At 39.8% G+C, this 26,751-nt stretch overlaps 1 protein-coding gene across 9 annotated transcripts in view; it reads right to left on the minus strand.

Moving 5' to 3' along the window:
• Positions 1-26,751, minus strand: part of Etv1 (ETS variant transcription factor 1) — a 92,980-nt gene that overhangs the window by 31,605 nt on the left and 34,624 nt on the right. For 7 of the 9 annotated variants that reach the window (XM_048415681.3, XM_048415680.3, XM_048415682.3 and 4 more), the window contains 3 exons: positions 12,405-12,534; positions 9,298-9,486; positions 5,213-5,460 (listed from right to left, as the gene is read on the minus strand). In XM_048415681.3, coding sequence (XP_048271638.3) covers positions 5,213-5,460; positions 9,298-9,486; positions 12,405-12,534 — 567 coding nt within the window. The remainder of the gene's footprint in view (positions 1-5,212; positions 5,461-9,297; positions 9,487-12,404; positions 12,535-26,751) is intronic. The other 2 variants (XM_085697729.2, XM_048415685.3) reach the window with 1 other exon arrangement.

Below are 26,751 nucleotides of genomic sequence, written 5' to 3' on the forward strand. Positions count from 1 at the left end.
ATCAACCTGTGGGTCTTGATCCCTTAGGGAGTTAACACCTAAGACCAGCAGGAAACACAGATATCTACATTACAATTCAGAACAGTAAAAATAAAACTGTTATGTTTTGAACTAGCAACGAAAAATAATTTTATGATTGGGGGGTCACCACACCATGAGGAACTGTATTAAAGGTCATAGCATTAGGAAAGTTGAGGACCACTGATCTAGATGTTTAGAATGATGGTCCTCCAACACAAAAAAACACAGAACAATACTTATAATATTGGAATATTCCACTAGACACACTTCTGAAACTGAAGAGGACTCAGAACTCTGTTTACCAAGGCCCATGGGAATAGTAGACATATCCATCACCTCTGACAGTAGAAAGTTAAAACATACTTTAGTTTTAACATATTTAACATGAGGTAAATATTTTGGAAGTATTTATTTTCCTATTTCTCTGCCTACATACCATATTTTTCTACTAGCTAATGACAGAAAAATCTAAGTCTTTATGTTTTTCTAAGGTGATAAAAAAAATACAGGTGGAAAATGAGAGAGGTTGTATAGGTGAAAAATGGAAGGACTGAAGAATAGTTTGCAATGAAGACTGAAAAGGGGGACGTGCAATTCCGCTAAAAGTGTACTTGCATCTGTTTTAGGTACCACAGTACCTCACAAGCTTCCGCATGTAAAGTGAACACAGCTGACGGAAGTTACGAGTCTTCTGCTCTGCTTTAAGGGTATGCGTCGCACATCAGGATATTCAAATCAAAGTGTGAAGTCTGGTAAGAGAACCCATCTCATACAATGGACTTGTAGCTAGTGGGCTTCTCTTTCTTCTAATTATTATTGAGCTTTTGCCAGAAAAACTTTATGAAGAACTACCTCTTTGATAAACTCCGTTATTTTTCTTCAAAATTTGTTTGTATTTCACGTGTAGGAGGATTTGCCTCCATGTTTACACACTCACCACATGTACACCTGGCAACAACAGAGCTCAAGCCACCAACCTTAGGTCCCCTAGAAGTGGAGCTACAGACAACTGTGAGCTGCCACGTAGGTGCTGGGAATCAAAGTCAGGTTCTCTGCAAGAGCACTCTGAACAGCTGAGCCATCTCTCCAGCCACTGAGAAGCTCAGTTTGTAAAAATGTTTGAGGAGATAGGCAAGGTGGCATGTACCTTTAATCACAGCAATCTGAACAGAGATATCTGTAAATTCCCTGACTGCTAGTTCCACATAGTAAACTCCAAACAAGGTAGAGCTACACTGTGAGGGCCTGTCTCACAAGGAAACAGGAAGTTTGAAATAAATTTGCTAGAAATAAAAAGGAACAAAAAGAGTACAACCTAATCTTTTACAGGGTTTGAGGCCTGACAATTTGTTCCCTCAAAGCAGTGAGCACCTAAACTTGGAGTAAAATTTGACCACGGGCCCATGTGAGCTACACTCTTCCCTAAATTAGGGAAGCTCATCGTCAAAAGCTGAAAGCAGTTGATGCTATTCGAGCCCCTGGATTTCAGAGAGAGCCTTCAGCTGCACAGACATTCTTAATCCAGAAGGAAGAAAATTATAAAATCTGTGGCACACTCCCCTTTATTCTAAACAAAAACAATGAAAGACCATGGGTTGAGCAGTAAGCTAAGAACTACAAATAAAATTCTTATATATGCCCTGGTTTAAGATGGAACCAATGCTTCTGCAGAGGTTGTATACATAAGTAGATGTATATCTGTATGCATCTGCTATATATCTAAGGATGGCGGTTATGCACCACTAGTAGCAAGTCCAGAGGCTGAGTAGAAAAGTTTCTGAAAAATCCAAGGTTTACTTTGTCAACACAGTGAGAAACAAGCCAACTGGAGTTACATAGCAAAACTGTCACAAAAATATAAATAAATTGTGAATAATAAAATACCTGTACCATTGGCATTCTAAGGTGATATGGGGAGTTAAACCTGGGCAAAGGAGCTCATACAGTGGGATGCTGCCTAGAGTAAATACTTTACTGACTCCAGACAGGGCACTCCACACATCCTAGCTATGAGTGGTCACTTGGCTAATGAGTGCTGCACATACACTGAATTTTAGAAGGCAACTGACTAATGAACAAAAACCTGTGTGGTGCTGTACACAGCACTAACTGGCTAGTGAACAGGAACAAATTGACGGACTCAAGATTGTGTTAGCTTTCCAACACAGTACCATGGGAGCCTAACAAACTGGCTCCTTGAACAGCTAGTTCTTTCCTCTTCTCTGTCTTTGATCCAAGATTTTCCCCCCTCTCATCCCTTGAATAAAGATTTCTCCTCTAATAACATAATATTTTGAATTTTTATCTTAAATATTCGGCAGTTGAAATTGCATTCCTGTAATTATAATTATAACTAATAGACCTTCCATTTCCCATGTCATAATTAATGTCAGGTTTTATTAGAGCACAATCATGCTGTCTTTTCTCTTTGAAGACATCTTTTATTGTCACAACATTTATAGTACATTGAATTAACCAATAAAATACCCTAGAATCCCTCTGAAGGGGTAACTTTCTGTCACAAATTCTAGTTTACTTGCTGAGAAAACCTCGCTGCTTGTGTTTTTTGGAAATCACATGTGATGTGTTTTCTGGTGTGCTACTGGTTCAACCCCAATAGGAAAAAGAGAGAGTGGTGATTCAATGATAAATACATTAGAGTTCCTAAAGGGTTGTTTAATGTGCTCTTGGGAAAGATGAATGAGCTAATGACAACAAACAGAATAGCCAGAGATCACCCCTGTTGGTTGCAACATACGAGATAGGCAACGGATCAACTTCATACCAGCAAAATGCACTTTAACACCAACAAATTAGTGATTTTCTTCTAAATCATATCCCAAAGTGCTTTCTTTTAAATTACACTCAACAGTCCAAGCTTTATTGTGTAACTACTCAAATAAAGCTGAACCTTACAGGCAAAACTGAAATTAGAATTAAGAAGTGTTGTATAACTGTGTTGATTTAAAATGTAACTGGGGGTAGAATAAAATTAATGGCTTCTCAGAAGTTAAGTAGCACCTTACAAGCCAACTGCGAGATACAAGGCACACCGAGGAGAGACACCCACAGTTATGACAGGATGCAGGAACTTATGTGGAATTTATGTGGGGCAAACATTGTGCTTGTGAGGCACACACAGTGGCCAACTAACATCCACACTGTATTTGACCCACAGGTCATGCTGCTATCTCTTACAGACCCACCCATTAAAGTTTAGCTTTATTAGAATCCTTAAATCTCTTCCTGCCTGGTTCATATAGTGTAAATGATCAATTCCACCCTCCGCATACATGTGTTTGCAATATAAACATAAGGAGACACATGTGGAACAAATCACAGAAGGATTGATGATTCTCATTTTGGGCACTATAGATTTAAAAACACACAGCAAAAACACAAAATTTTCAACATATTGCACAAGTCTCATTGATTGGCTATTTGAGCTAATTTATATAATTTCCATCTGTACTTTTTTTTTTAATTCAGTGATGAATTCAACTGTACTGCAGCAAATGAAAATACAGTTAGAGAAAAGTTTAACAGCAGTCAAGAGAACTGATATTCATGGACAGAAAACGTTCCCTACCTACAGTAAAGTCCATTGGCCTGCAAAGTATTTAATTATGGAGAGCCAATGGCAGATGTGGAACGTCTCTAAAAATCACTAGGAAGAATTTCAAGTTTCCAAGATGCCCGCTCTCACTCAACTGGCTATTTTTTAAAATTGTAAACCATATGAAATAGGTATCTATTCTTTTCTCTTCTTTGAAAACATATCTAGAAAGCAATTCAAAAGTCCAGATCAAATTTATCAATAATATCAATAAAACCTCTTAGTTCTGGAATAGAATGGAGCCAATGTTTCTACCGAGACTAGCCCACCCACCTTCCTATCCCTTAACCTAATGTTTCCCAGACCTAGAAGGCCTGACATACAGACTTAAGGAACCTTCTCATTCTGATCCTATGCCCTCTTAACCATCTAACCCTGGGAGACCCTCCATACCTAGGTGGGGTCCCAAACAGATGCTCTGCCCTCAAGAAACCAAGCCTGGGATGAATCTACTCAAGACCTAGGAGGGTCAGTTGAACAGGCAACTCAGTGTTGTTGGGAATTACTGTGTTTTCAAGATGTTGAGCATGCTTTAGAGTGGCCTGTGCCCTCGCCCTTTGTCTTCCTGTCCTTTGAGGATAGAGGCTGAGGGGGAGCCTCTAAGTCACAGGGCTGCCTTGTGTTACACTCTGAGGGACATTCATATCTATTCAACTTAAAACCTGGAAGCAGTTTTCTGTCCCCCTGAGCAGAACTGAGGAGTTATTAGCAGGGGTGCAATAGTTCCTTCATAAAGGATGTTCGTACCCTTGCATCCAGGTGGAAGAAAATCGTAGCGTACTCAAGTATCTCCACATCTAACAGCTACAATAATGTTAGTAGTAAACATTTACAGGTGTGTGGTATCCTCCATATAAAAATTACCCTTTACTTCACACATCTTTTCAAAATGCCTAGAAATGTAAAAAGCTTATGTCCTAATTTCAGAGATGGATAGCAGGAAAAACTCAATAAAGATGAGTTAGGTGTTTGAGCTTCAAAATTAAATGTTGATCAAAATTGGGAGTAATATTTAATATCAATTTTAAGCTTCTTTTAACTTCAGGATGACCCCTTTTCTCTAAAAAATGATATGTAGAATTTTCTAGCTCTCTGAGACACAGATAAACCCTATGAAAGAAGCTTAAATCTGCTTTTCTGAAATGTTCCCTTTCTAGGTAAGAATTCTTACTTTAGGGCTACTGAAGTATTGACCCCAACAATTTTTTTTTAAGTTACCAAGTATAAATGCTTACCACAAAAGACTCTTACTTTGTAAGCATTGTTTCTAAATGACATTAACATAGAAAAGAAAAAAGAAAAACACAGGACCAAGAAGGAAATTACAATTTGCTGCTCTAGGTTGAATATGTATCATTTTATACATTGCACTCTCTTTGAACTGGATTCATTTTCAGACACGACTTTGACCACCGTCACATGACTAAGTCATTTGATAACCATATGGGATAAAAATCAGAAAGATGCCACTTACAAATCAATGGCCAGAAGCCGCCCAGTCTGACGACACTAATCAAATCAACAAGGGAGGAGAAAAGATGATTTACATATAGTTCCATCTGAGGATAGGCCTACCTGAATCATATGCAAAATCTCTGGGTTCCTGTTTGATCATCAAAGGAGGGGGGAAGCTTTGGCTGGCTGCACCTCCAACCATGGTGTTGTGTTCATAGACTGGGTCGTGGTACTCCTGCTTAAAGCCTTGTGGTGGGAAGGGGATGTTTGGCTCAGACATCTGGCGTTGGTACATAGGACGCCCTTCCCTTGGCAATGTCGGCAGAGGAGGAAAAGAATTACAGGGTTCAGAAAGCTGGCGACGAAACCTGGAGAAGAGAGGAGTGTTTCAGATGAGATGGTAACACAAAAACTGCTTTAAAGGACGGATATGATGCCTAACTGCAGTAGTTTAATACCAACCAGCCCAATGTGCACAGATCTAATGAACCTGAGAATTCCCCTTCTTAGAACAGTAGTGCTATGATTTTTAAATTGCATGATGACGTGTGCTCCCCTTTTAATCCATCCATTGCAAACACTTCAGCAGATGATGCAATTAAAGGTGTACTGCCAGTAGCTGTAGAACAATGAACTGTTTTGAATAAATATGAGCCCTAACAGCTAAAATGACCAATTTTAAGCTAATTGGATCATTTACATAACTTCTGGAAAAAAGGTTCTCAAATACTTACATACAAGAAAAAGCAGGAACAGCAGGATCTGATCTCAAATGGCATTCTTCCTCTTTAGAGTCTGTCACCAAACTACTCAGCAGCCAGACCAAAACCTACTTACTGGTTTTCCTTCCACAGTTACCAGTAACACAAGGAGCAAGAGAAGACCGAATCTTCTCAAAATCAGCATGCCCTTAAATTCTTCAGCAGTGTCTACATTTAACAACATGTTCTTGTAATAAATTTTGGCATTCTGGGGCTTATGTTTCTTTTTTTAAAGGCTACCCCTGTCATTTCAAACAGCACCACAGGACACACACCTGCTTTCATGAGCTCCAAATTATTGAGTTGATCAAACACTAAGCATATGTACACAGTCAGCCACTGAAGACGATGATACTGTTATAAAGAGGAAGCCCAGGTCTAGGGTCAGCCAAGCAGGCTGAGAGAGTGTCAGGAAGCTTAGAGTCTAGGCCATGAGCAGAACTGAGGCCCAGGCCCCTTCATTTTTGGTAACGATTGGCTAATCACATAATTGTTCTGCTCTGTGTATCTCATCTGTAATTTCATTGACCCACCACAAAGATGTGGACTAATTAAAGATTTAAAAGTGCTCTAAATATGCTCCAGGAGTACTGAAAAATAACCTATAAAACATATCCATAGGCAAATATTAGTCTATTAACCCTCCCAACTAAAACATCCCTGAGACTTTAATTTTGAAAATTAACATTCAATTTCAGCAATGTTAAATGAAAATAAGGTAAAAACCAAGGCATGGCAAAGCGATTGCTTTAGCATTTCGAAGCATACTCCATGCCAGGGCTTAACTCTAGGTATACCAGTAGGCTTCCATAGAAAGCATGGAAATTCCACTTCCACCTGCACAAAATAAACTTAGAAACTCCGATATTGTGAAACAGCTAGGCTGGCTGGCACTGCATTCATTTCCCTTCTCTTGCTTATTTCATTAGCCAAAAAAAGAAACAGAAATTATCATTAAGAACTGTCAAGGAGTGAATCAGAAAATTGTAACTTGAAGATAAAATAAGAAGCTGGCTCACTTGTGAAGCCTTAAAAGGAAGCTAATAATGCCTGCGCCGAAAGCTTTGTAAGGAAGCAAGTCATTTGCTTTTTACCAGTCAACCTGATTTGTACTTCTTCTTGCTGGAGGCCACTTATGTGTCAGTGACAAGCTGCCCAGCAAGATGCACGGTTTCGGTGTCGTTCTGGTTAGCCACTGACCAATGGGAAAGGGAAAGAAATGGACAAAAGAGTTTGGTGGCCGAGGACAGTGGGTAAAACGGATCAAGGTAGGCATTTGGGACCCCGCCGAGGAAAATAGACAGGTCTCTTGCACAGTGGGTTCAAGACAAAGTGCCAAAGGGCTGGCCTGAGGTGTGCAGGGAGGCCGAGGGAAGGAAGTGGAGCGCAGGCCAGCTGGCCTCAAACCATTCCCAGAGTGAGGTGGGGTGCCGGTGCTGGGGGTGGCTATCTGGGGGAGGGATCTGTTCCCACAGCAAATTTGCCATTTATAACCAAGGGACTGCTTTTGTTGGCCAGAGCCCTCTAAGAAATCTTCATCAGAAACATAAGGTTTCAGAGATTTTCCTGGGACTGGCCAGCTGGTGCGATCCTCAAAACTCAGTCGGGGAGCAGTGGGAAAAGACCCCGAGCTTCCCTCCTGTAGTTCCGGGCCGGCTGTTCTCAGTCTCAAGTACTTGACTTCAAGTTGAGATACCAAAATGGATTTGGCTAAAGCATCTCCACTGAGGTCATCTAAAAACAAGCACACTACTTACTCAGCAGTCATCTTGCCTTAGAAATAGCCAGCCTGCGCCTGCGCGGAAGACACACACCATAATCCACAATCCAGTGCTCATTTGAATTACGGGTTGGGGCAGAGGGGGGAGGGTATGTGTGTGACATATTAGGGGAAGGCTGCAGAAGTGAAAGAAAGCAACCTCGACTGTGTTTTATTGCCCCTGACTTTTGGTCCTGCGCAGTGCGCTTCTGTTTAATGGCCCACCCTGCAATAGGCATTCTTTCCGTCGGTATTTTCAAAACTGTTCACACAGAAGTAGGCAACATTCTACTCTAAATAAGCCTCAAGTCTCTGGGGTGAGAAGAGAAAAACAATGGGTGGCTAAAGTTTGGCAGAACTGGATGATGGGAGCAAAGGTAGAAGAGATGACTCAGTTTCACTGGGAAAAGTAGGATTTCATCCTATTCCTTTAAAGCAAGGAGGGACTGGATTTGTGGCTGTGACGTCAAGTGTGCCTTCATGTATCCAGATCTGCCTGTGGCACACCTGCTTCTTCTGTTATCCAGGCGGCTTTTCGACCAGCTATTTTCACAGTGAGATTTCTCCGCCAGCTATGGTTGTAGCTCGCGTGTAATGCTTGGCATTTCAGGGGGTCTGATTGTTTATGTAATCCTATATTAAGAATTTAATTATACAACTTTTCAATTAAAAGGCAGATTGAAAACAGAAAGGCAATAGAAACCGTGCTCTTTGAATCCCCTAATGATTTCCTCGTCCTCCTTGTGGTCTTGGACAAATGCAGGCTACACACGCGGCACAATGGAGTGTGATGTGCATTTCTTCTCAGTTCAGATTCAGGGTTCTTGTAGAGATAGTCACCCATGCGGCCGCATTTTGTCATCAACTCAGTGCACACTTCAGATAAAGTCTTTTTCTCCCGTGGAGACTACTGTTAAAGATTTTCCAGGACAACCCTGGTCATGGGGGTAGGGGGAAGAAGGAGGAATAGGAACTTAGCTGGGTACTGGGACCCTGTGTTCTAAATCACTTATGAAGACAGTAGTTACCCCAGTACTGTATTGATAACGTGGATTTCATCTCTACCAGTCAGTGATTTTCTACCACAGCCTTCTCACTCGTGCCACACGCCTGTTCTTCCTGTGTTCATTTCTAAGTGAGAAGCATTTCCCAGCTGTCCTGGTGAAGCACATGCCATGAGTGTGCTGATATTGGTCATTGGAAAGGAAAGCGAAGAGATTAATAAAATAAGTTATACTCCATAAGACTTTGTAGGACCAAATGATTCAGTGTAAGATAATGAATCTAATTTCATAAGTCACCTACTAAATGAGCCTGCTAACTTTGCGAGGAGCAAGTGCACACATGTGCTCAGGGAGAAGCATGGTTGGACGGAAAGCTGAAGTGAAGCGATTTAAGAAGTGAAGGAGAAATGTTCAAATGTCAGTCTACAGGTTGATTTTCCATTTTAGTAGCCCCTTTAAATGTTTAAAATAAGAAATGTTTGCAAATGATCTCCATGCATTATTTTTAGACAGACAACGCAAGCCGTACTGGAACTATTCTGTATAGATGTGCAACATTAATAGGCTTGTCTAAAAACACTGTGATCTTCAAAACACCTACGAGTGATGTCCTACACGAAAGCCATAACTGGTAGAGGTTTGTTTGGGTTTGATTTGTCTGAAATGGCATCTTCAGCTTACCTGTGGTCCATGGGGTAGGTGCTGTCTGGTATGGACTGAGAAGGAGGGAGGTGAGCTGGAAAGGCCCTGTCAGGTTTCGGAGTATGAGCTGTATTTGGAGATGCATGATGTAGTGGAGACACTGGAGTACTGGATGGTGTCGGGGGATTGGAGGGCCTCATTCCCACGTGTGGCTTCTGATCATAGGCACTACCCAGAGAACAAGAGAAAGTGCATGTTGCTTTGGAGTAATTTTTAAAGATGCCCGTCCTCAGAAAGAAAACGTATCTTAGACATAAGTGATAAGGGAGCAAAAAACTTTGGATTTTGTGCTTTAATTCTATAACTTATAAACTTCAAAGTCCCTATGCCATTAAACAGAAATTAGAATATGAAATCATAAATGACATGAACATTTGTAACATAAATTTTTCGTACAAAGAAAATTAAGGAAAATCCTATGGCCGAGAGACATCATCACCTCCATCTATTCTCACCAGACAGCTTTCAGTAAGCTGGGCAGATCCTTCCTACATGACTAAGCACCTAATCATGCTTCTCCCTCTATACTATTTTTAAAATAAGTCCTAATATTAGTTTAATAAGATAGACCATATTGGATTTGCTTTTATTTGTGGTAGAATGTTCTGGCAATGCTATTGCCTTTGTAGATGTTTTATATTAAATAAATGATGTTTGGCCTTGAATTCCTCACATGGGATAATAAGGATTAATGGGGCAAATTAAAATGTCTTGGATATATTTAAACTTTCTTTGATTATGAGTGCAAAATAAAATTATTAAGAATAAAATCCTATTATCTTAGACTAACTTCCACTCTCAATTACAAAAGCAAAAAAAAAAGTAAGCTGTTTGTTTTATATTATGAACTTAAATTGCTTCCCAATGTGTGGCTTTCTGGAATGTGACTGAACTACTGTTTCCAATCTAGAAAATATCTTACTGAAATCAGATTTTACTTTCTGAACGTCAACAAAAACATATTTCCATACAAAGTATCTAGATTTACTCTTCAAATATAAAAACTGATGTGAGCTGAGTAAGGCAGTGCGTGCCTTTAGCCACAGCAGAAGCAGGCAGTCCTCTGTGAGCCAACCAGATCTACGGACTGTGGTGAACGCCCCAGCCAGTGCTACCCCATGAGATCCTATCTTATATGCACCTCTCTCTCTCTCTCTCTCTTCCTCTCTCTCTCTCTCTCTCTTCCTCCTTACCCCCACCCCTCTCTCTCTCTCTCTCTCTCTCTCTCTCTCTCTCACACACACACACACACACACACATCAGTGGTACCAGTGGTAGACTAGTAGCATTTGAAAGGAAGACTCCTAGTCACATTAATGTATAATAACTTCCAGTTTCTCTATTAGTACAATAGAATTATATCCAAGTTTAAATATCCTTTCCAGAAGGGCAGGGGCATGTGCTATGTTCATCTAGGCCAGCTTTAAAGCAATCCGTACTCATGTAAAGAACACTGGGAATGGAAATTGTGGAGAAGAAACGAGAGGAACTGGAAAGGAGGGAATAGGGAAATAGAGGTAATCGAATATATTATACACATGCATGAAATTAATATGTGTTGAGTTCTATGAGTGTTTTTATTGATATTTCTGAACAAAAACATACTCCTTCTCAAAGTAGTTTGGTCAAGTCTTTCCCATAAAAAAAGAAACAAATGACTACGTAACCTAAGATATTGCTTTTATCTCCCATAAGGTGTTTTATTAAATCTTATTTAGACAGAGATGGAAGTACCACAATGTTTTGTATACACCATATATACTGAGAGAGAGGTTTGTTTCCAGATAAATTCTCCAAATTGTTGACTAACTCCTCAACTGTTAATTTGTGGGTCAGAGACACACTGCATCAAATAGTGTTTTTTATGGTCACCATGATGATCAGGGCTGAACTGCAAAGAGAATCCTATATCTAACCTGTTCAGTGACTGGAAATCATACAATGTCAAAATAACTGTGATGGGAATACATGCCTTATGATGAAAATACAAACAACACAACCAAATTTTCAAACATGTATTAGTGTCTTATATGAACTCATTATATGGGCATAGTTCACTTTTACAATAGATCTGCTTTATAAAACTTCGTAGTTCAACTGAGCTGCCCCCTCGTTTCAGGCTCCCATAAGCCTCTTAGAAAGTAAGATATAAAACAATAAATTTCAAGAAGAAACAGGAACAAAGGACTCTAACATTGGTCAGTTGCCATGAGATGGTACAATTTAATTTTCTCAAGTCTTAGATCCCACAGGTGCAAAAGAGGGCACGTAACAGACATATTTGCAGCAACACAGGATTCCTCAGGATTCCAGTGCACTATGAGTTTGCGCTGACACACCTTATAAAGGAGTGCACATATTTGAAATCATTTTTCAAACATTCTCACACCACCTCCCTTTGAGAATTAAGTTTCTACTGTAATCAAGAGTAATAGTCAATAGCCAGAGCCAACTTTTTAAAATGCAATTACAGGCCAAGATGAAGAGTAAAAGCGTGCAATTCACTGCAAAGAGTTTTTAATGAACATATGTGTTATCAAATTTTCTAGCGAATGAACAATGTACTTAGAATGCACCACCCTTTATTATCATTTCAGGAACAACTGGCTTTTTAATAGATAATTGCCTTGGTTAGGCCTTATGAAATTCTAGTTTTATTGCAATTGTCCATGAATGTATCTTATAGATCATCAGTGAGGCCTATCAGATAACTAATGTACTGCTTTTGCTTGCCAAATATTGTAGTTTTTTCTGACAAACTCTTTACCTAAAGTAAATAATGCATTCATTCTGATGGGAACCTTCGACAGCTGCTTGTGCCAAATAAGACCCTCTTTTCAAACCCAAGATGCATCAATACAGTAGGAAAACAACTGGTGATTGAGATGAGAATTATCACTTTAAAATGATCCTAAGTGTGTGATTGCATGGCAAATGGGTCTTCAGAGTTCTGCTGCATACATTACCTAATTAGCTTATTATATCATAAAGATGTAACCCATAAAGCTGGCTGGAGATTGTTGGATCATTTTCTGCTTTCTGTTCTGCACAGTACCGCTGCTCTCCCTGAGAGCACCGCTGCTTACCTGATGCTGTACAGGCACTTTTCTCCATAGCTGAATTTAAAAGGTTGCTCTTGACTGCAGGCAGACCCGAGTTCTGAACAGGGGCTGTGGGGTTCTTTCTTGATCTTCAGTGGCAGTCCATGAAAAGCCACTAAAAACAGAAGAAAAGTATCCGTCAAGATTCAATTCCATTAGGAGTTAATTCTACTAGTCTCTTTTACTTCTCTTATTTAAAGTATCATTAACATTTCATAGTAACTTATGCTTGTAAGAATAGTAGAATTTGATAATCCACGAGGCAGAAAGGATTCTGGGAGTTTTCTGGGCTCTGCCACCCCCTTTTCTGCTTGTAGTGTGTAACAAAATGCACGCCTGAAATTTTTCTCTGCTTAAAGTAAATCAAATCAGGAGTAATTCACTTTGCTGATATTAACAATTCTAGAAGCTCAGTTTTCAGAAAGGAAGCTTTGAAAACATGTCATAAAGATTTTCAGTGACTACATGGGGGAGGGGAGGAATGCAACTTTTAGTCAAGGCTGGAGTACAGCTTTAGGTATTATTCAATAGCAATGCTTCAGTATCAAGAATTTTACGGCATGTGACAACATCCAGGTGTAAGTCCAAAGGAAAGGCATAATAGTACAGAAAAGATGAAAATCAACCTATTTAAGATTGGTCGTTATTTTACAACAGAAACTAAAGTGCCTGCTTATTTATTTACCAAAACTATGAAGATTAAAATATGATACATGTAAGTTCTTTATCGCATGAAATCCTCAATAAAAGTTACTCTCCATCAAATGATGCTCTCTTTTTTTATATCATTTAGTGTGTAGCTATGTTTAAGGAGGGTTACAGTTCATCTGCATTCATTTGTGCTTAATGTAATATAGATTATGTCATAAAATAAACACCATAAGAAATCTACATAAGTATATTCACTTAAGTGTCTTTATTTTATGACTATAAAACCAACTAATAAATTTAACTCTACTTTCCAAAGTTTGATGAGCACTCAAGGGTTCACTATACTCTCTTTAGAATTATTTCACTATTAAATGTCCACAATAAAAATTCTGATACACGGGGAAAAATATTACAAAAGTATTCACATGTTCATCTAGTATACATGGGTGATATGTGTGTGTTCACCATTTCACTAATTCATAGAATAACGAATATGTATGTTGCAACATATTTATTGGAACCCTGGCAAAACTTTTTAATTATTTACTAGTTCTTTGAACACAGATAGAAAATGTAGGCACTCAATTTCTAACACTGTGAATTAAAACCTAGGTTTTACATGTTCTTAAACCAATTTGCCCTCAGAGAAATAACGTGAAGATCTGGGAACTCAGATTTAATCACCATGAAAAATAATTTGTGAAGACCTATGATATTATATTTCTACAAAAGGTATGAAAAAATAGTAATCAGCTTACAAAATACACTTAACCCAAAAGAAAAAATTAACAAATTAAGTTTTACTAAAATTAAAATTGTCTTTTTAAAGGTAACATTAGAGCGAAGGAGAGGCCGTCAGCTCCATGATGCTTACACCAGAAAGATCTGACAAATAATGCTTTTTTTTTTTTACATAAAAGGAAGTGTTGCCTAGCAATACAAATCTCTAACTGGAATGAACAAAAGACTTGGACAAGTGGTTTGCCATAAAAATGGAGTGGTAACAAACAAATGAAAATATAATCAAATATTTCTCATCTGGAAATTGCCAATAAAATCACAAACTATCACCAGACACTCATTAGAAAACTAAACTATGAAAGTTGACAATACTAATTTTAAAATATAGAAAATAATGGGAACTCCCATTCATGCTGCTAAGGAGATTGGTTGGTATAAGTATCTCAGAGAAGGGTGTGACTACCTGCTAAGGTTCAATATGAATATACCTTATGATCTAGTAATTACACTAATATATTTTCATATGTGTGTATATGCGTATAGGAGAAAGGAGTACATGTGTTCCCCCAAAATACATATGTAGGAATGTTTGTGGGAGCTTTATTCATGAAAAGAAAACTAAAAATGCTTTAAATAGTCACTGGAGGAGGTAAGTCAGTAACGTATGGCATCTGCAGGGAAAGAACATTCTGAAATAGCAGGGAACGAAGCACCTTCCATTGGGTCCACAAACACAGATGTTCTCACAGCAATGGAGTTAAGCCCTGTAATTTCTAAAACAAAGCTAACTGAGAGGGGAAAGGTTTGTTTCCGTGTTTAGTGTGGGTTTTTGTTCGGAGGCTCCGCTAAATTACGTCTCTAAGGTGACTTGTAACTCCATGGGTAACATCTTCACACAAAGGGGAGATGCGGACAAGAGACATGGGTTCGGGAGAACAACATGTGAAGGCAGAGATCAAGTTGAGGATTTTGCAAACCAAGAAATGTCAAAGGCTGACAAGAAAGTGACAGGGATTTGGGGAAGAACTGTGGAGTGGATCCTCTCTCTTATTTCTCAGAACATCTCTCTCTGGCTCTGTAGCTTCTGAAAATCAAGAGAAGTCATACCTGCCTTTAAGTCACACAATACACGACCTTTTGTTTTTGCAGTCCAACCAAATTACTGCCCCATTCCCAGTCATTTTTGTAAGCAAGCTGGCTCTGTAATGATTTTATGTTACAAAAATTTCTAGGGTGTTATCATCACTGGACAAATGCTGACTCCAACGTGAGCCTTGGCACACTGCGTTCAAATAGATCCAGCACTTGAGAAATTCATTGTAGGTCGGCTCTCCAGCTCTAGCAGTGGAGGGCTTAGACTCCAACTCTTCTTATGGCTTAATTTTATGCATGTGGAGCTGTTAATCATTATGGACCAGGAATTAATTTTGTCTTTACTAGCCATATGCCAAATGACTAATGGGAGAGATCTAAGGTGTCCAGGAATTTTTGTTTGGTTGGTTATGCTTGTTTTGTTTTTTGTTTGTTTATTTGTTTGTTTTCTTTTCATTTCTGCAGGTGAGGAACAAAACTTAAAGCCAGACTGAAGCCTTTAATTTTCTGCGCGGGAACATGGGGTTTCTCCTAAGTTCTTCACTTTTGCTTGTCCCCCTGCCTACTGGGGATCCCCCCTATGATTTCATGTACACTAATTTTTTTAATTTACCTTTGCCTGAGAGATGTAGAGACTCCCAGTAGAGAGGGCTGAGCTAGAGGCTGGCTAGGAATATTTCATCACAGGACTCGAGGCTTCGGTCTGCTAATAGGAGGTTTTTCCAGATCATTGGCACCGGCGCAAGAGAAAGCAGCACATTCATTTCGTGCAATTTGCTGTACCTTCCCACATGGAGTCGGTGCATGTAAAAGGCTGTTAAGTACTAAATTATTCCTTATCAAATCACCATCATCTGGAGTCATGATCAACACTAATTAAATTACTTTCGCTGAACTCGGCTCCAGCCTGCTGCTAAGACTGCTTACGTTCCGCTTGCAGCGCGGTCCTCCCTGGGTCTGGAACACAGACCTGCAGGCATCGGCATTGTTTGTAGTTTAATTAAAGTGAATCTTTTCTTTTTCAAGTGAATTAAATCAAGTGAGTTAGCCTCTTCATTTCATTGACAAAGAAATGATGTTTCAAAATGATACTTTATTTCCTGACTTCATAGAGGTCCAGTCATTGATCTAGGTCTGAAATTCACAGCTCACCTCGGCTGTTCCTCAAACACGGTTCCCATGAAACCTGGCAGCTCTAGCAATCAGTTCTTCTAGGGAAAGGCACTCAGAACACTCCAGAGATGGGCCTTGCATTCTCTGCTCTGATGGAAGTTTGACCTTTGAAACCACATCTTAAGTCTGACTAATGATGGTTGAGTTTGTCTGATGGCTCAATTTAAGAGTTCCAAAATATCGGAACTTAAAAATACACACTTCCAAAATAAATTTAACTACTTCTTAATCTGACAGTTTACTAGAGGTTGTGGTATTCATTAGTAAGTGACTGGTAATTTAGTAATTGTTTTCATTTTAGTAGTGTGAACTGTGAAACATGGCTTGCTTCCTTTTATTTTCTACCTACATCTTAGAAAGGCAAACAATTCAATCACAACACTGAAGAAGTACCAAGAGTGGGAATACGACTTTAAAAATGTATCTTCGAGTGTGCAAAAACACAATATAAAATGACATGGCGGTAGAGAGAGTGGATTAAATTATCTCAGGAGAGTACTTTCCTCATCATGACAATACGACATCCTCATAACCTTCCGCTGAGAACAGACCATGTGTTTTATAGTTATTGACTAAATGCTCATCCACAAATAGACGGAGTTAATGTGGACGGCTCACTTCAGAATCCTGATGGGAAGCAGCATCCATGTTTGAAAATAACTCAAATTTATGTAGTATTTTACACTCTTCAAAGAACCACTACAGATTCTATTAGGGCCATTCCGGTTTGGTAGATTTGGTTGTGGTTTTAAGGTTGGAAGTGCTCAGATGTTGAAGTCCGGGTGCCCAGTGTGAGGCACTATGGTAAAGGGAGGGAGCCTTTAGGTGGTGAGGCATGGTGGAAGGGTTGCTGGAGTGGGGCTCCGAGCACTGGTGCTTCTTCTTCCAGGATGTGAGACATCTCTGTGATATGATGCATTGGGCACCGCAAATAAAAGAAGCATAGCCAGCTGCCTAAAATCTCTCAAGCCATTAGCCAAAATAAATCTTTCTACTTTTTAAGTTGATTTTATTGGGTATTTAGTCACAGAAATGGAAAGCTAACATTGTTGTAAAAAAGCTAAGCAAGCCGTCTCAGTAAAGATCTAAGACTCCATGGCAGCATGTTAAGACTTAGAGCCTCGTGCTGGAGAGATGACTCAGTGATGAAGAGAACCTCTTAGAGGACCTGGTTTCGATTCCCACCATCTACAGGGTCTTTCAGGACCAGTTACAGTGGATCACACGTCCTCTTCTGTCCTTCCCAGGCACCAAGCATCTATGTTCACAGACATAAATGGAGGCACAATATTCACACATAAAGCACAATGAATAAATCTAATTTAAAAATTTAGCGTTTATTATATGCCTGAAATCCCAGCACTGGATTTCAGTGGAAGCGAAAGATCAGATGATTAAGGTCCACAAGGCCAGCCAGGGCTGCAAGAGACCTTGCTTTAAAAATAATAACAAATAAACAATTGTTTTAAAAAAAACACGGGATTTGGGTATCAATAAAATTCAAATTTGTTTATACTTTCACTTACAATGTTTTTTGTTCACACACACACTATAACATTATATAAAATCTCATCAGGTATTTCTGAAACTTTCAATTCTTCAGCAATTACTGCATCTACCGGGCCCCAGATGCGACAGTCGGTGCCGAGAACTAGACAGCAATATTGAGCTACGGAGTGCAGGTGCTGAACGAGATGACTTCATAGCATCAGGCGCATATATGGGTCCAACCAGAGTTTTATTTAGATTTCTAAAATACATTTTCTCTAATAAAGATCTTAGCCTGTTCTCTATGCCTTATGCTTGATTAATCCATGTGTATGTGATACACACAGCTGTATGCATGACCTTACTAACATATTCCTGGCACTTATATCTTAATGCAAAAAGTTCTCAGAGCATTTGTGTTTCTTTTGGGCATTCTGCCTTTTTCTGTGTTATTCCTGAGATTGAAAACGTTGAAAACTTCGCACTGCCCACCTGGCACTGGAGCAAAGGTGGTACTCTCCCACAAGGAAAGCTTACCCTACCCTGGGACCACCAAAACGTCCCAAGTGACAGACGAGTCTCCTTCTAGACGTGAATAGAAAATGTAAGGAAGCAGTACTTGGCTTGACTCAGACCTTCCTCTTTTCTTTACTCCTTAATTATTCTAAGAGTGAAGCAGAATTAGTAATTTCTATGATTACAAAACATTTGCCCTAGGAGAAGGAACCTTTATTTTTGGTTCTTCTGAAAAGAGAAGCAGGTCTTTGAAACAAATCTCCAATTTTCAAGAGCTTCAAGCCAGGACTACAGGCTTCCCACAGGAGTCCCCTCACATTGGTACTGAGATTTCTGGCCTACTAAGAAAATAAAACCCAAACCAAAACAATATGTTTAGGATAATCTACTATATGGTTCTTGAGTTCTTAAATGAGAGGCTGTAGCCACCTGTTTTTATAGATGTGTGTGTTGGGGACTTGGTTTGTTTGTTTGTTTGTTTGTTTGTTTGTTTTTGTTTTATTTTGGCTTTTTTGCTTTTTTTGTTGTTATTGGTTTTGGTTTGTTTCTTAAGTCAGGGTTTCTCTGTGTAGCAGCCCTAGATGTCCTGGAAAACTGTGTAGACCATTCTGGCCTCGAATTCATAGAGATCCACCTGCATTTTTATTTTTTTATTTTTTAAATTTTTTAAAATTTATTTATTTATTAAAAATTTCCACCTCCTCCCTTTTCCCTTCCCCTCCTCATCTCCCCTTTCCTCTCTAGTCCTAAGAATAGTCAGGGTTCCCTGCCTCGTGGGAAATCCAAAGTCCTCCCTGCTCCATCCAGGTCTATAAAGGTGAGCATTCAAACAAACCAGGCTCCCACAAAGTCAGTCCATGCAGTAGAATCAACACCCAGTGCCATTGTCCTTGGCTTCTCAGTCAACCTTCATTGCCAGCCACATTCAGAGTGTCCAGTTTGATCACATGCTCCATCAGTCCCAGTCCAGCTGGCCTTGGTGAGCTCCCATTAGATGAGTCCCACCGTCTCAGTGGGTGGACGCACCCCTTGTGGTCCTGACTTCCTTGCTCATGTTCTCCCTCCTTCTGCATTTTTAATAGAACTCTTTCCCATCCCATTCCTTGGTGGACAGTCTGGGGCTAGTTTGAGCCATGGTGGCTACCATGAGTAGTCATGATCAGAGGGCCTCCAAAGCCTAAACATTTACCATCTGACTCTTTCCAGAGAACAGCTTGCTGACCCTCGTCTCAGATCAGGATCCATAGTGATAAGGGAGAAAGCAAACACGAAAGAAGCTGGCAGAGTGACGTGCGTTCATGTTCACTGTTAACCCAGTCAACAAAGGCCACCGGCATCCGTTAACACTTTGTGTGGTCTCACGTCATCGGCTCACGGTGCTAGACAAACAAGCTAGTGAAAAGTGGCACAAAACTGAGACTAAAGTGCTGCAAATTTATGAGGCATGAGGAATTTCAAAGCACTTATTGGACCAGGGGGGACATATAACATGGAGAATTTTCTACACCTTTCTAGAAAATATAACCAAAAAAAGTCAAAATAAAAACAAATCATGTTGTGGACATCAAAGTGCTTATGGAAAAAAAAATTGCTTGGCTATAGAAATGGTTTGGAGGAGGGAAAACCTCTGTAAAAGGTGAAAAAAATAAATGGTATACATAAATTAGATTATTTAAGACCACACCATGAAAAATGCATGCAGCCTTTTATACAAATCTATGTAGTTAAGAGTACACTCAGTAGATGAAGCACTCACTTTCAATTGCTATCACTTCAAGTTCAGGTGATAAATGGATGGCAACGACCTCAATTAGTGCTCCGTTAAATTTCAGAAGCAAAGGGGAAGGCTTATGTACAAGTAAGGACAATAATGTAAATACACCTTGCAAGGTAGAGATGCTCATCGCATCCTCAAGCTCCATCTGTGGCTCTCCAAAGATTCTTTCTCAGTACATTTACTTCAAGCAGCTCTCCCTTCCCTCCTGGCACACACACACACACACACACACACACACACACACACACACTGACATCCATTACTAAAGAGCCTAATCTCAGCTATCAGCAGAGAGCCTTTATGGGGCCATTAAGCCATTTCTCTTGTTTACAGTGCCTGAAGAAAGATGTGAATTATGTCTGTGACAAAGCAAGCGATAACATTTCTAAACTGCTATCAAAATGCAAACTGAAACACATCGAAGGGCAGGAACCCTGATTTGAGTTTTCATGATTTTCCATTGTTTGCAGCATCTGGACATATATTCCTCTATAATATCTCTGAGGCAGAAATTCAGAGCCTCGTACGGCAACACGATATCCATTTCTTTCTTAAATAAGGTTCTTTAATGCATGCTAAGAAAGATGCCACAGAAATGTGAAGTGGATGTTGCTGGATGCTGCAGACAAATCCACTCTGTAGAGGCCCCCTTGATGTTTCATGACTTAAAAGATTTTGAGTCATCATGAGAAACAACCACTGTTTTCTGGACCTCAAAATTTTTTGATTCAAGATGTTGTTACATATGGTCAAAGTTTTGAAGCTGAGATAGTGTTGGTTTAATCTTCAGAACACTCTGAATACAGGAATACTAAGAAAAAGCCCTGGAGGAAAGCAGGACAACTTGGGGATACCCGACACCAGCTGTCCACAGGGAACTGCCTGAGAGAGGGACCTAAGCTCCCAAAGACTCCTGGCAGTAACAGTGAGTGTGCTCTCTTCTGCACGGATTTCAGAGGTACACCAAATTCTGTCAGAGGCACACCAAAACAAAGGGGAGATCACACGTGGAAAGGTCCTAAGGTGACAGTGACCCTGGAACTCACACCCGCATCCAGTCTCACTTGTCCACAGACTTGACACCTGAAGGTAAAGCTGAACTAGAAGCCCAGAATCCTTACAGTCTGCAGAATGGACCTCTTGGTGGAGTTGTGACTTTTGGTACATTGCAAAGCACCATTATAACATCATAACCCAATACAGTGGATATGTGTTCTGGGTTTAATGTGTCATCCCTCTCCTCAGAAGGCAGTGGGGATCAAAGTGACTTCTCTCACTTGACTTTTCCCACCAGCTCTGATGATATTGATCAGAGGTTGCCAGAATTTTATTGACTTCAACTACATTTGCTTTACTTGTGATAATTTTCACATATCAGATTCAAATTATTTTTTTTGCTTTAAAGATTCAGATTTAAGAATTCTCAAGAAAGGAATGATAGCAACAAAGCAATGTCACTGGATGTGGTCAACATTCCACCATGAAATACAGGTCAGTGGTTGACTGAGTCATGATCAGCTGGCCCCTCCCACCAAGACATGGGTTTTTATATTTGACATATTCTCTTCTGCCTCCTTCCCAATCTCTAGAAAAATCTGCACTGATGTCACTTTAGCCACTTATCTGCTAGGCATGTGAGTGCCTTGCCCCTTATATAACATAATCATCATGTGGCCACGTGTAGGCATGAGTGGGCATGCCTACTTATCTATCTATCTATCTATCTGTCTGTCTATCTATCATCTATCTATCTATCTATCTATCTATCTATCTACCTACATATCTATCATCTATCTATCTATCCATCATCTATCTATCTATCATCTATCAATCATCTATCTATCTATCATCTATCAATCATCTATCTATCATCTATCTATCTATCTATATCTATCATCCATTCATCTCTACCTATCTATATTTCTACCTGTCTTATTCACACACACACACACACACACACACACACACACACATCAACTCTAATCATAAATGCTATATTGATGGCTTACATCTGTAAGGCCTATCTCAGGCAACAGTGACAAGACACAGAGTAATTATTGAATAGACATAAGAGAAAAAAGGCAAAGATCTGATATAAGACTTTGGGGCACATGTTTTTTTCTGGGTCCATATTGTGAAAATACTTATTGAACTCCACTCCAGGCATTTTGGCACTGTGGAAATCATAGTAACTCACATTCACAATGACCCTTAATCATTATGAAAAAGTAAAATCAGGTATAAACGGTATAAATACCATATTAAAGCAGGGAGGGCACGTAATGCACATTAAAAAGCTGTGCAGGCAATATGGTTGACATTTTAAGGCACTCACTGCTTTAAAAGGTGTTTTAAATCTCTTTTACATTCGATTACACAGACCACCTACTTCCTAGTTGATATGGGAAAGGACGATATTAGTATATTAATAAAACAAAAAGCAATACCCAAACCAGAAAGGTATTATCTTAATTTTAAAAGCATCATCAATTGAAAAATAAAGAGACTGGATGCACAATGTGTGGATTCGCATCTCTAAACTAAAGTCCAGGTTCCATGTAATGACCGCTCGCCTTAGCAGTGTTAAATGATCCTCGCTTTCCCCGGCTCATCGTCAATAAGAGCACCCTGGGAGGAACGGGGTCTTCTTTCTGGAAAAGGGCAGGAACAGGGAAACCAAGTTCTAATGGAGGAATGATCCAAATTGAATCACGTTTGCATTTTGTCTTGGCCTCGAGACAGCTCTTCCTCCCCTACTGGTCCAGTGGATGGAAATCAGCACGACACTTTTTTTTGGAAACAAATTCTGTGCCGTGAGCCCAAACATACCGCACTCTACATCCAACTGGCAAGAACAAAACAGAACAAGCTGCAGCTATTTGAGAAACAGATCTAATCAATTGAAATGAAGTTCCCAAATGAGAAAATTCATCCAAATCCATATCTCCCTAGAGCTGTCCTATTTAATGAAGTCCTAACCCTGACCTTTCAGAGCCCAGACCCTACCCTCCTAATGAATCCGTCCCACTGTGCGTTGATACAGGTACTCTTTAAGACCTGGAAAATCCCCAAAAGAAAGATGACTTCTCTCCACCCTCATCTGTGTCAAATGATGGGTACCAGCTGTAGGTAAATGACGAGGAAGAGAGTTATCACTCCTAGCTGGGTATAGCCGGGAAGACTAACATTTCTTGGTGTCTCTTAATCCTACATAAGATTCTCTGAGGAATTTTATATAGCACATGGGCCTGTGCATCCAGGCACAAGGGGCAGTCTGCCCTGGCCATTATGCAGGCATGAAGACCACCTCCTTGCATAGAAGGAAGCCAGCACTCCAACCTCCTCTAGCATCTAGAACAAATCATAGGGTGCTGCCCTCAGGAGGTAATGAGGACAGATCTCTAACAAATAGCTTAAGAAAAGTGTGGTAAATTTGTTACACTGCTGAAAAAAAGAAAGGAAGAAAGGAAGGAGGGGAGAAAGAGAGAGAAGGAGGAGGAAAGGAAAGAAGAGAAACAAGAAAGCAGATCATAAAGAAAACACTAAATGCAAATGATATCATCAAAGCCATGTTGCTTAAGAGTGACAAGATACAAGTGTGACCTTCAGTTTTCCTCCTCATGAGCATGGAAAATCAAACCCAAAGTTTCATGTTAATTACTTTAACTATGGGTCATAGAAATATGCAAAAACAAAATTAAGACAATATTACATTGCTTCAAAAGCTTGCCAAATACTAACATACCTGTCCTTGTGGAATAAATACCAAACAACAGTCATCGTGGCTTGTAAGTTTTGCTCACATGAAAACAAGAACTCAGGCTGAGCAAGATGACCCAGTTCTTAAAGGCACTTACCACCAAGCCTGAGGATCTGAGATCAAGACTCACAAACAGCAGAGCATGTCCATGCATGCAGTGGCATGGGTACCCCCCCACACACACAGAGACAAACAGACACAGACACACACACACACACACACACACACACACTAATGAATAAATACGTGTCAAAAATGTTTAACAGGCACTTAATTTTTTTATGAAGGAAAACAAACTGGTTTTCAATTTTAAATTCAATAATAAGTAGTGGAACAAATATGTTTGACAGAATTCACTAAGTTACGTTTTCAGAAGTAGAGCAATATGATTGAAGTTTCAGAAGTCATCTCACAAATATTAGCATGACTTGGACCAGGCCTCAAATACACACAGGGAAAAGAAACAGGGTACATGGCCCGGGTGGGGGGGCGACTAGGGGGAAAACTGGACTAGAGTGCTGACATTTCACTCTATAATATAAAACATACTCAAGTCTAACAAGTCTTTATTATTCTGCTACTTTAGATGATGATTTTTTGCACCGACTGTTTTTCTGTGTACCTCCTCAAAATGATCTTTTTTGTTACTTTGTAACTCATTACTGCTTCCATGATTCCACTTTCTTGCAAGCTAATGAATCCTTGTGTTTGATTAATAATTTCACATATTTTTCTTTTCTTCTGTTTGGAAGAAAAATAAAGCCTGCAATTTACATAGTCTTAAATTGACCATGTTAGCACCAAAATAATACATAGCATAAGTGTGGAGCAGGTCCCATAGGGCAGCAGCACACCTGCCGCATTTCTGCGTGACCCGACAAAAGGCATGATTGACATCAATTTAAACATTATTAGCCATTTGGCACCGTGTTCAAAAAGACCCCGACAGTAGACAATCATAGCTGGAAACGGGTTCTCAGTACCAGAGCTAGGAAAGTTTGCCCGGAAAAAAAGAAAGCCAGCTGGCTAGAGCCAAAAAAAAAAAGAAAAAAAAAAAAAAAAGTACCTTTCAGTAAATACCAATAAAACTTTACAGGGTACCGAAATAACAGAGATACGGTGATCACAAAGGAAACCCGGCGATTTCCCTGACGAGAAACACCTTCTCCAGAAACGGCCTGTCACCCGGCCATATTACAGCTGTTAATGCCACCTCAGGTAAATATTCCGAGGGCATTTTACTTAACATAACGTATGTATAATTTGTATCCTAAAATAAATTTGAGAAAGGTCCTTCAGAATGCCCCATAATGGGATGGATGAGATGGCTCAGCTGGTAAAGGTGCCTTGCACCAGGGCTGATGATCTCGGTGCTGTAGGGGACCGAGGAGTGGAAGGAGAAGACTGATTTCTGACCTCCACACATGTGCCATGGCACACATATGCGCACACATTAAATAACAGTAACAACAGAGTGAATAAAATACAATGCTTCATAATGTTTAAGGCGCTGCTGCCTGAGTGTGGGCGAGAGTCACCGCTGCTTTTATGGGAAGTAGTTAGCACCTTGAAAATCTCCGTGCACTTTATCAGACTGAGAACTGCCCAGCAGGGCTACAGACGTGGCTTAGCGTTTCCACGCACTGGCTGCCCCTAGGAGAGGACCTGTAGTTTGGATCCCAGCACCCAGACAGTGTTCACAACTTCCTGTAACCTCTATTCCATGGGTTCTGATGCCCCTCTTCTGGTCCCTACAGGCGTCAAGTATGCATGTGGAACATATACATCCATGTGCAGAAAACATTCACACAGATAAAATAAAATAAAAAATAAATCTTTTTTTTTTTTAAAAAAACCGAACAGTCATAGAAGAGAGTGGGAAGTACACTTGAACTCACTGACATAGGAGGTGACCACTTCCTAAATGTAACTCCAGACACTAAGAGAAACAATTAATATATGGGACCTCCTGAAACTGAAAAGCTTCTGTAAAGGAAAGGACATGGTCAACAAGACAAAAACGACAGCCTACAGAATGGGAAAAGATCTTCACTAACCCCACATCAGGCAGAGGTCTAATCTCCAAAATACACAAAGAACTCAAGAAATTGGTCCTCAAAAGAACAAATAATCCAATAAAATAAATGGAGTACAGACCTAAACAGAGAACTCTCAACAGAGGAATCTAAAATTGCTGAAAGACACTTAAGGAAATGCTCAACATCCTTAGTCATCAGAGAAACGCAAATCGAAACAACTCTGAGATTCCATCTTACATCTGTAAGAAAGGCCAAGATCAAAAACACTGATGAGAACTTATGCTGGAGAGGTTGTGGGGTAAAGGGAACACTCCTGCATTGCTGGTGAGAGTGCAAGCTGGTACAGCCCCTTTGGATGTCAGTGTGGAGATTTCTCAGAAAATTAGGAAACGACCTTCCTCAAGACCCAGCAATACCACTTTTGAGTATATACCCAAAGGATGCTCAATCGTGCCACAAAGACATGTGCTCAACTTTGTTTGTAGCAGCATTCTTTGTCATTCCCAGAACCTGGAAACAATCTAATTGCCCCTCAACAGAAGGATGGATAAGGAAAATGTGATACACGAACACAATGGAGTACTACACAGCAGAAAAAATAAAGCCATCTTGAATTTTGCAGGCAAATGGGTGGAGCTAGAAAACATCATTTTGAGTGAGGTAACCCAAACCCAGAAAGACAATTATCACATGTACTCACTCACAGGTGGTTTTTAAACATAAAGCAAAGAAAACCAACCCACAAATCACAATCCTAGACAACAATGAGGACCCTAAGAGAGAGTCTTAGATCTAATCTACATGAGAAGTAGAAAAACACAAGATCTCCTAAGTAAATTTGGAACAAGGAGACTTTGGGAGAGGGTTGAAGGTGACGGGAGAGGCAGGGAACAGAGCAGAGAAAAATGTAGAGATCAATAAAATTCAATTTAAAAAAACCTGGGCAGGTGGCATGCACTGTTATAATCTTTTCACACACATTCCCACCTCTCATCCCCACTCCTACCAAAGCTGAAACAGCAGGGCTGAGTGTCTGAGGTTAGCACAGTTATATAGCAAGTGTGTATCTTAAACACACAACTAGAGAGGAGTTTC

The sequence above is a fragment of the Myodes glareolus genome, chromosome 11 (assembly GCF_982192425.1).
Source record: "Myodes glareolus chromosome 11, mMyoGla1.1, whole genome shotgun sequence".
In the NCBI taxonomy this organism is placed as follows: Eukaryota; Metazoa; Chordata; class Mammalia; order Rodentia; family Cricetidae; genus Myodes; species Myodes glareolus.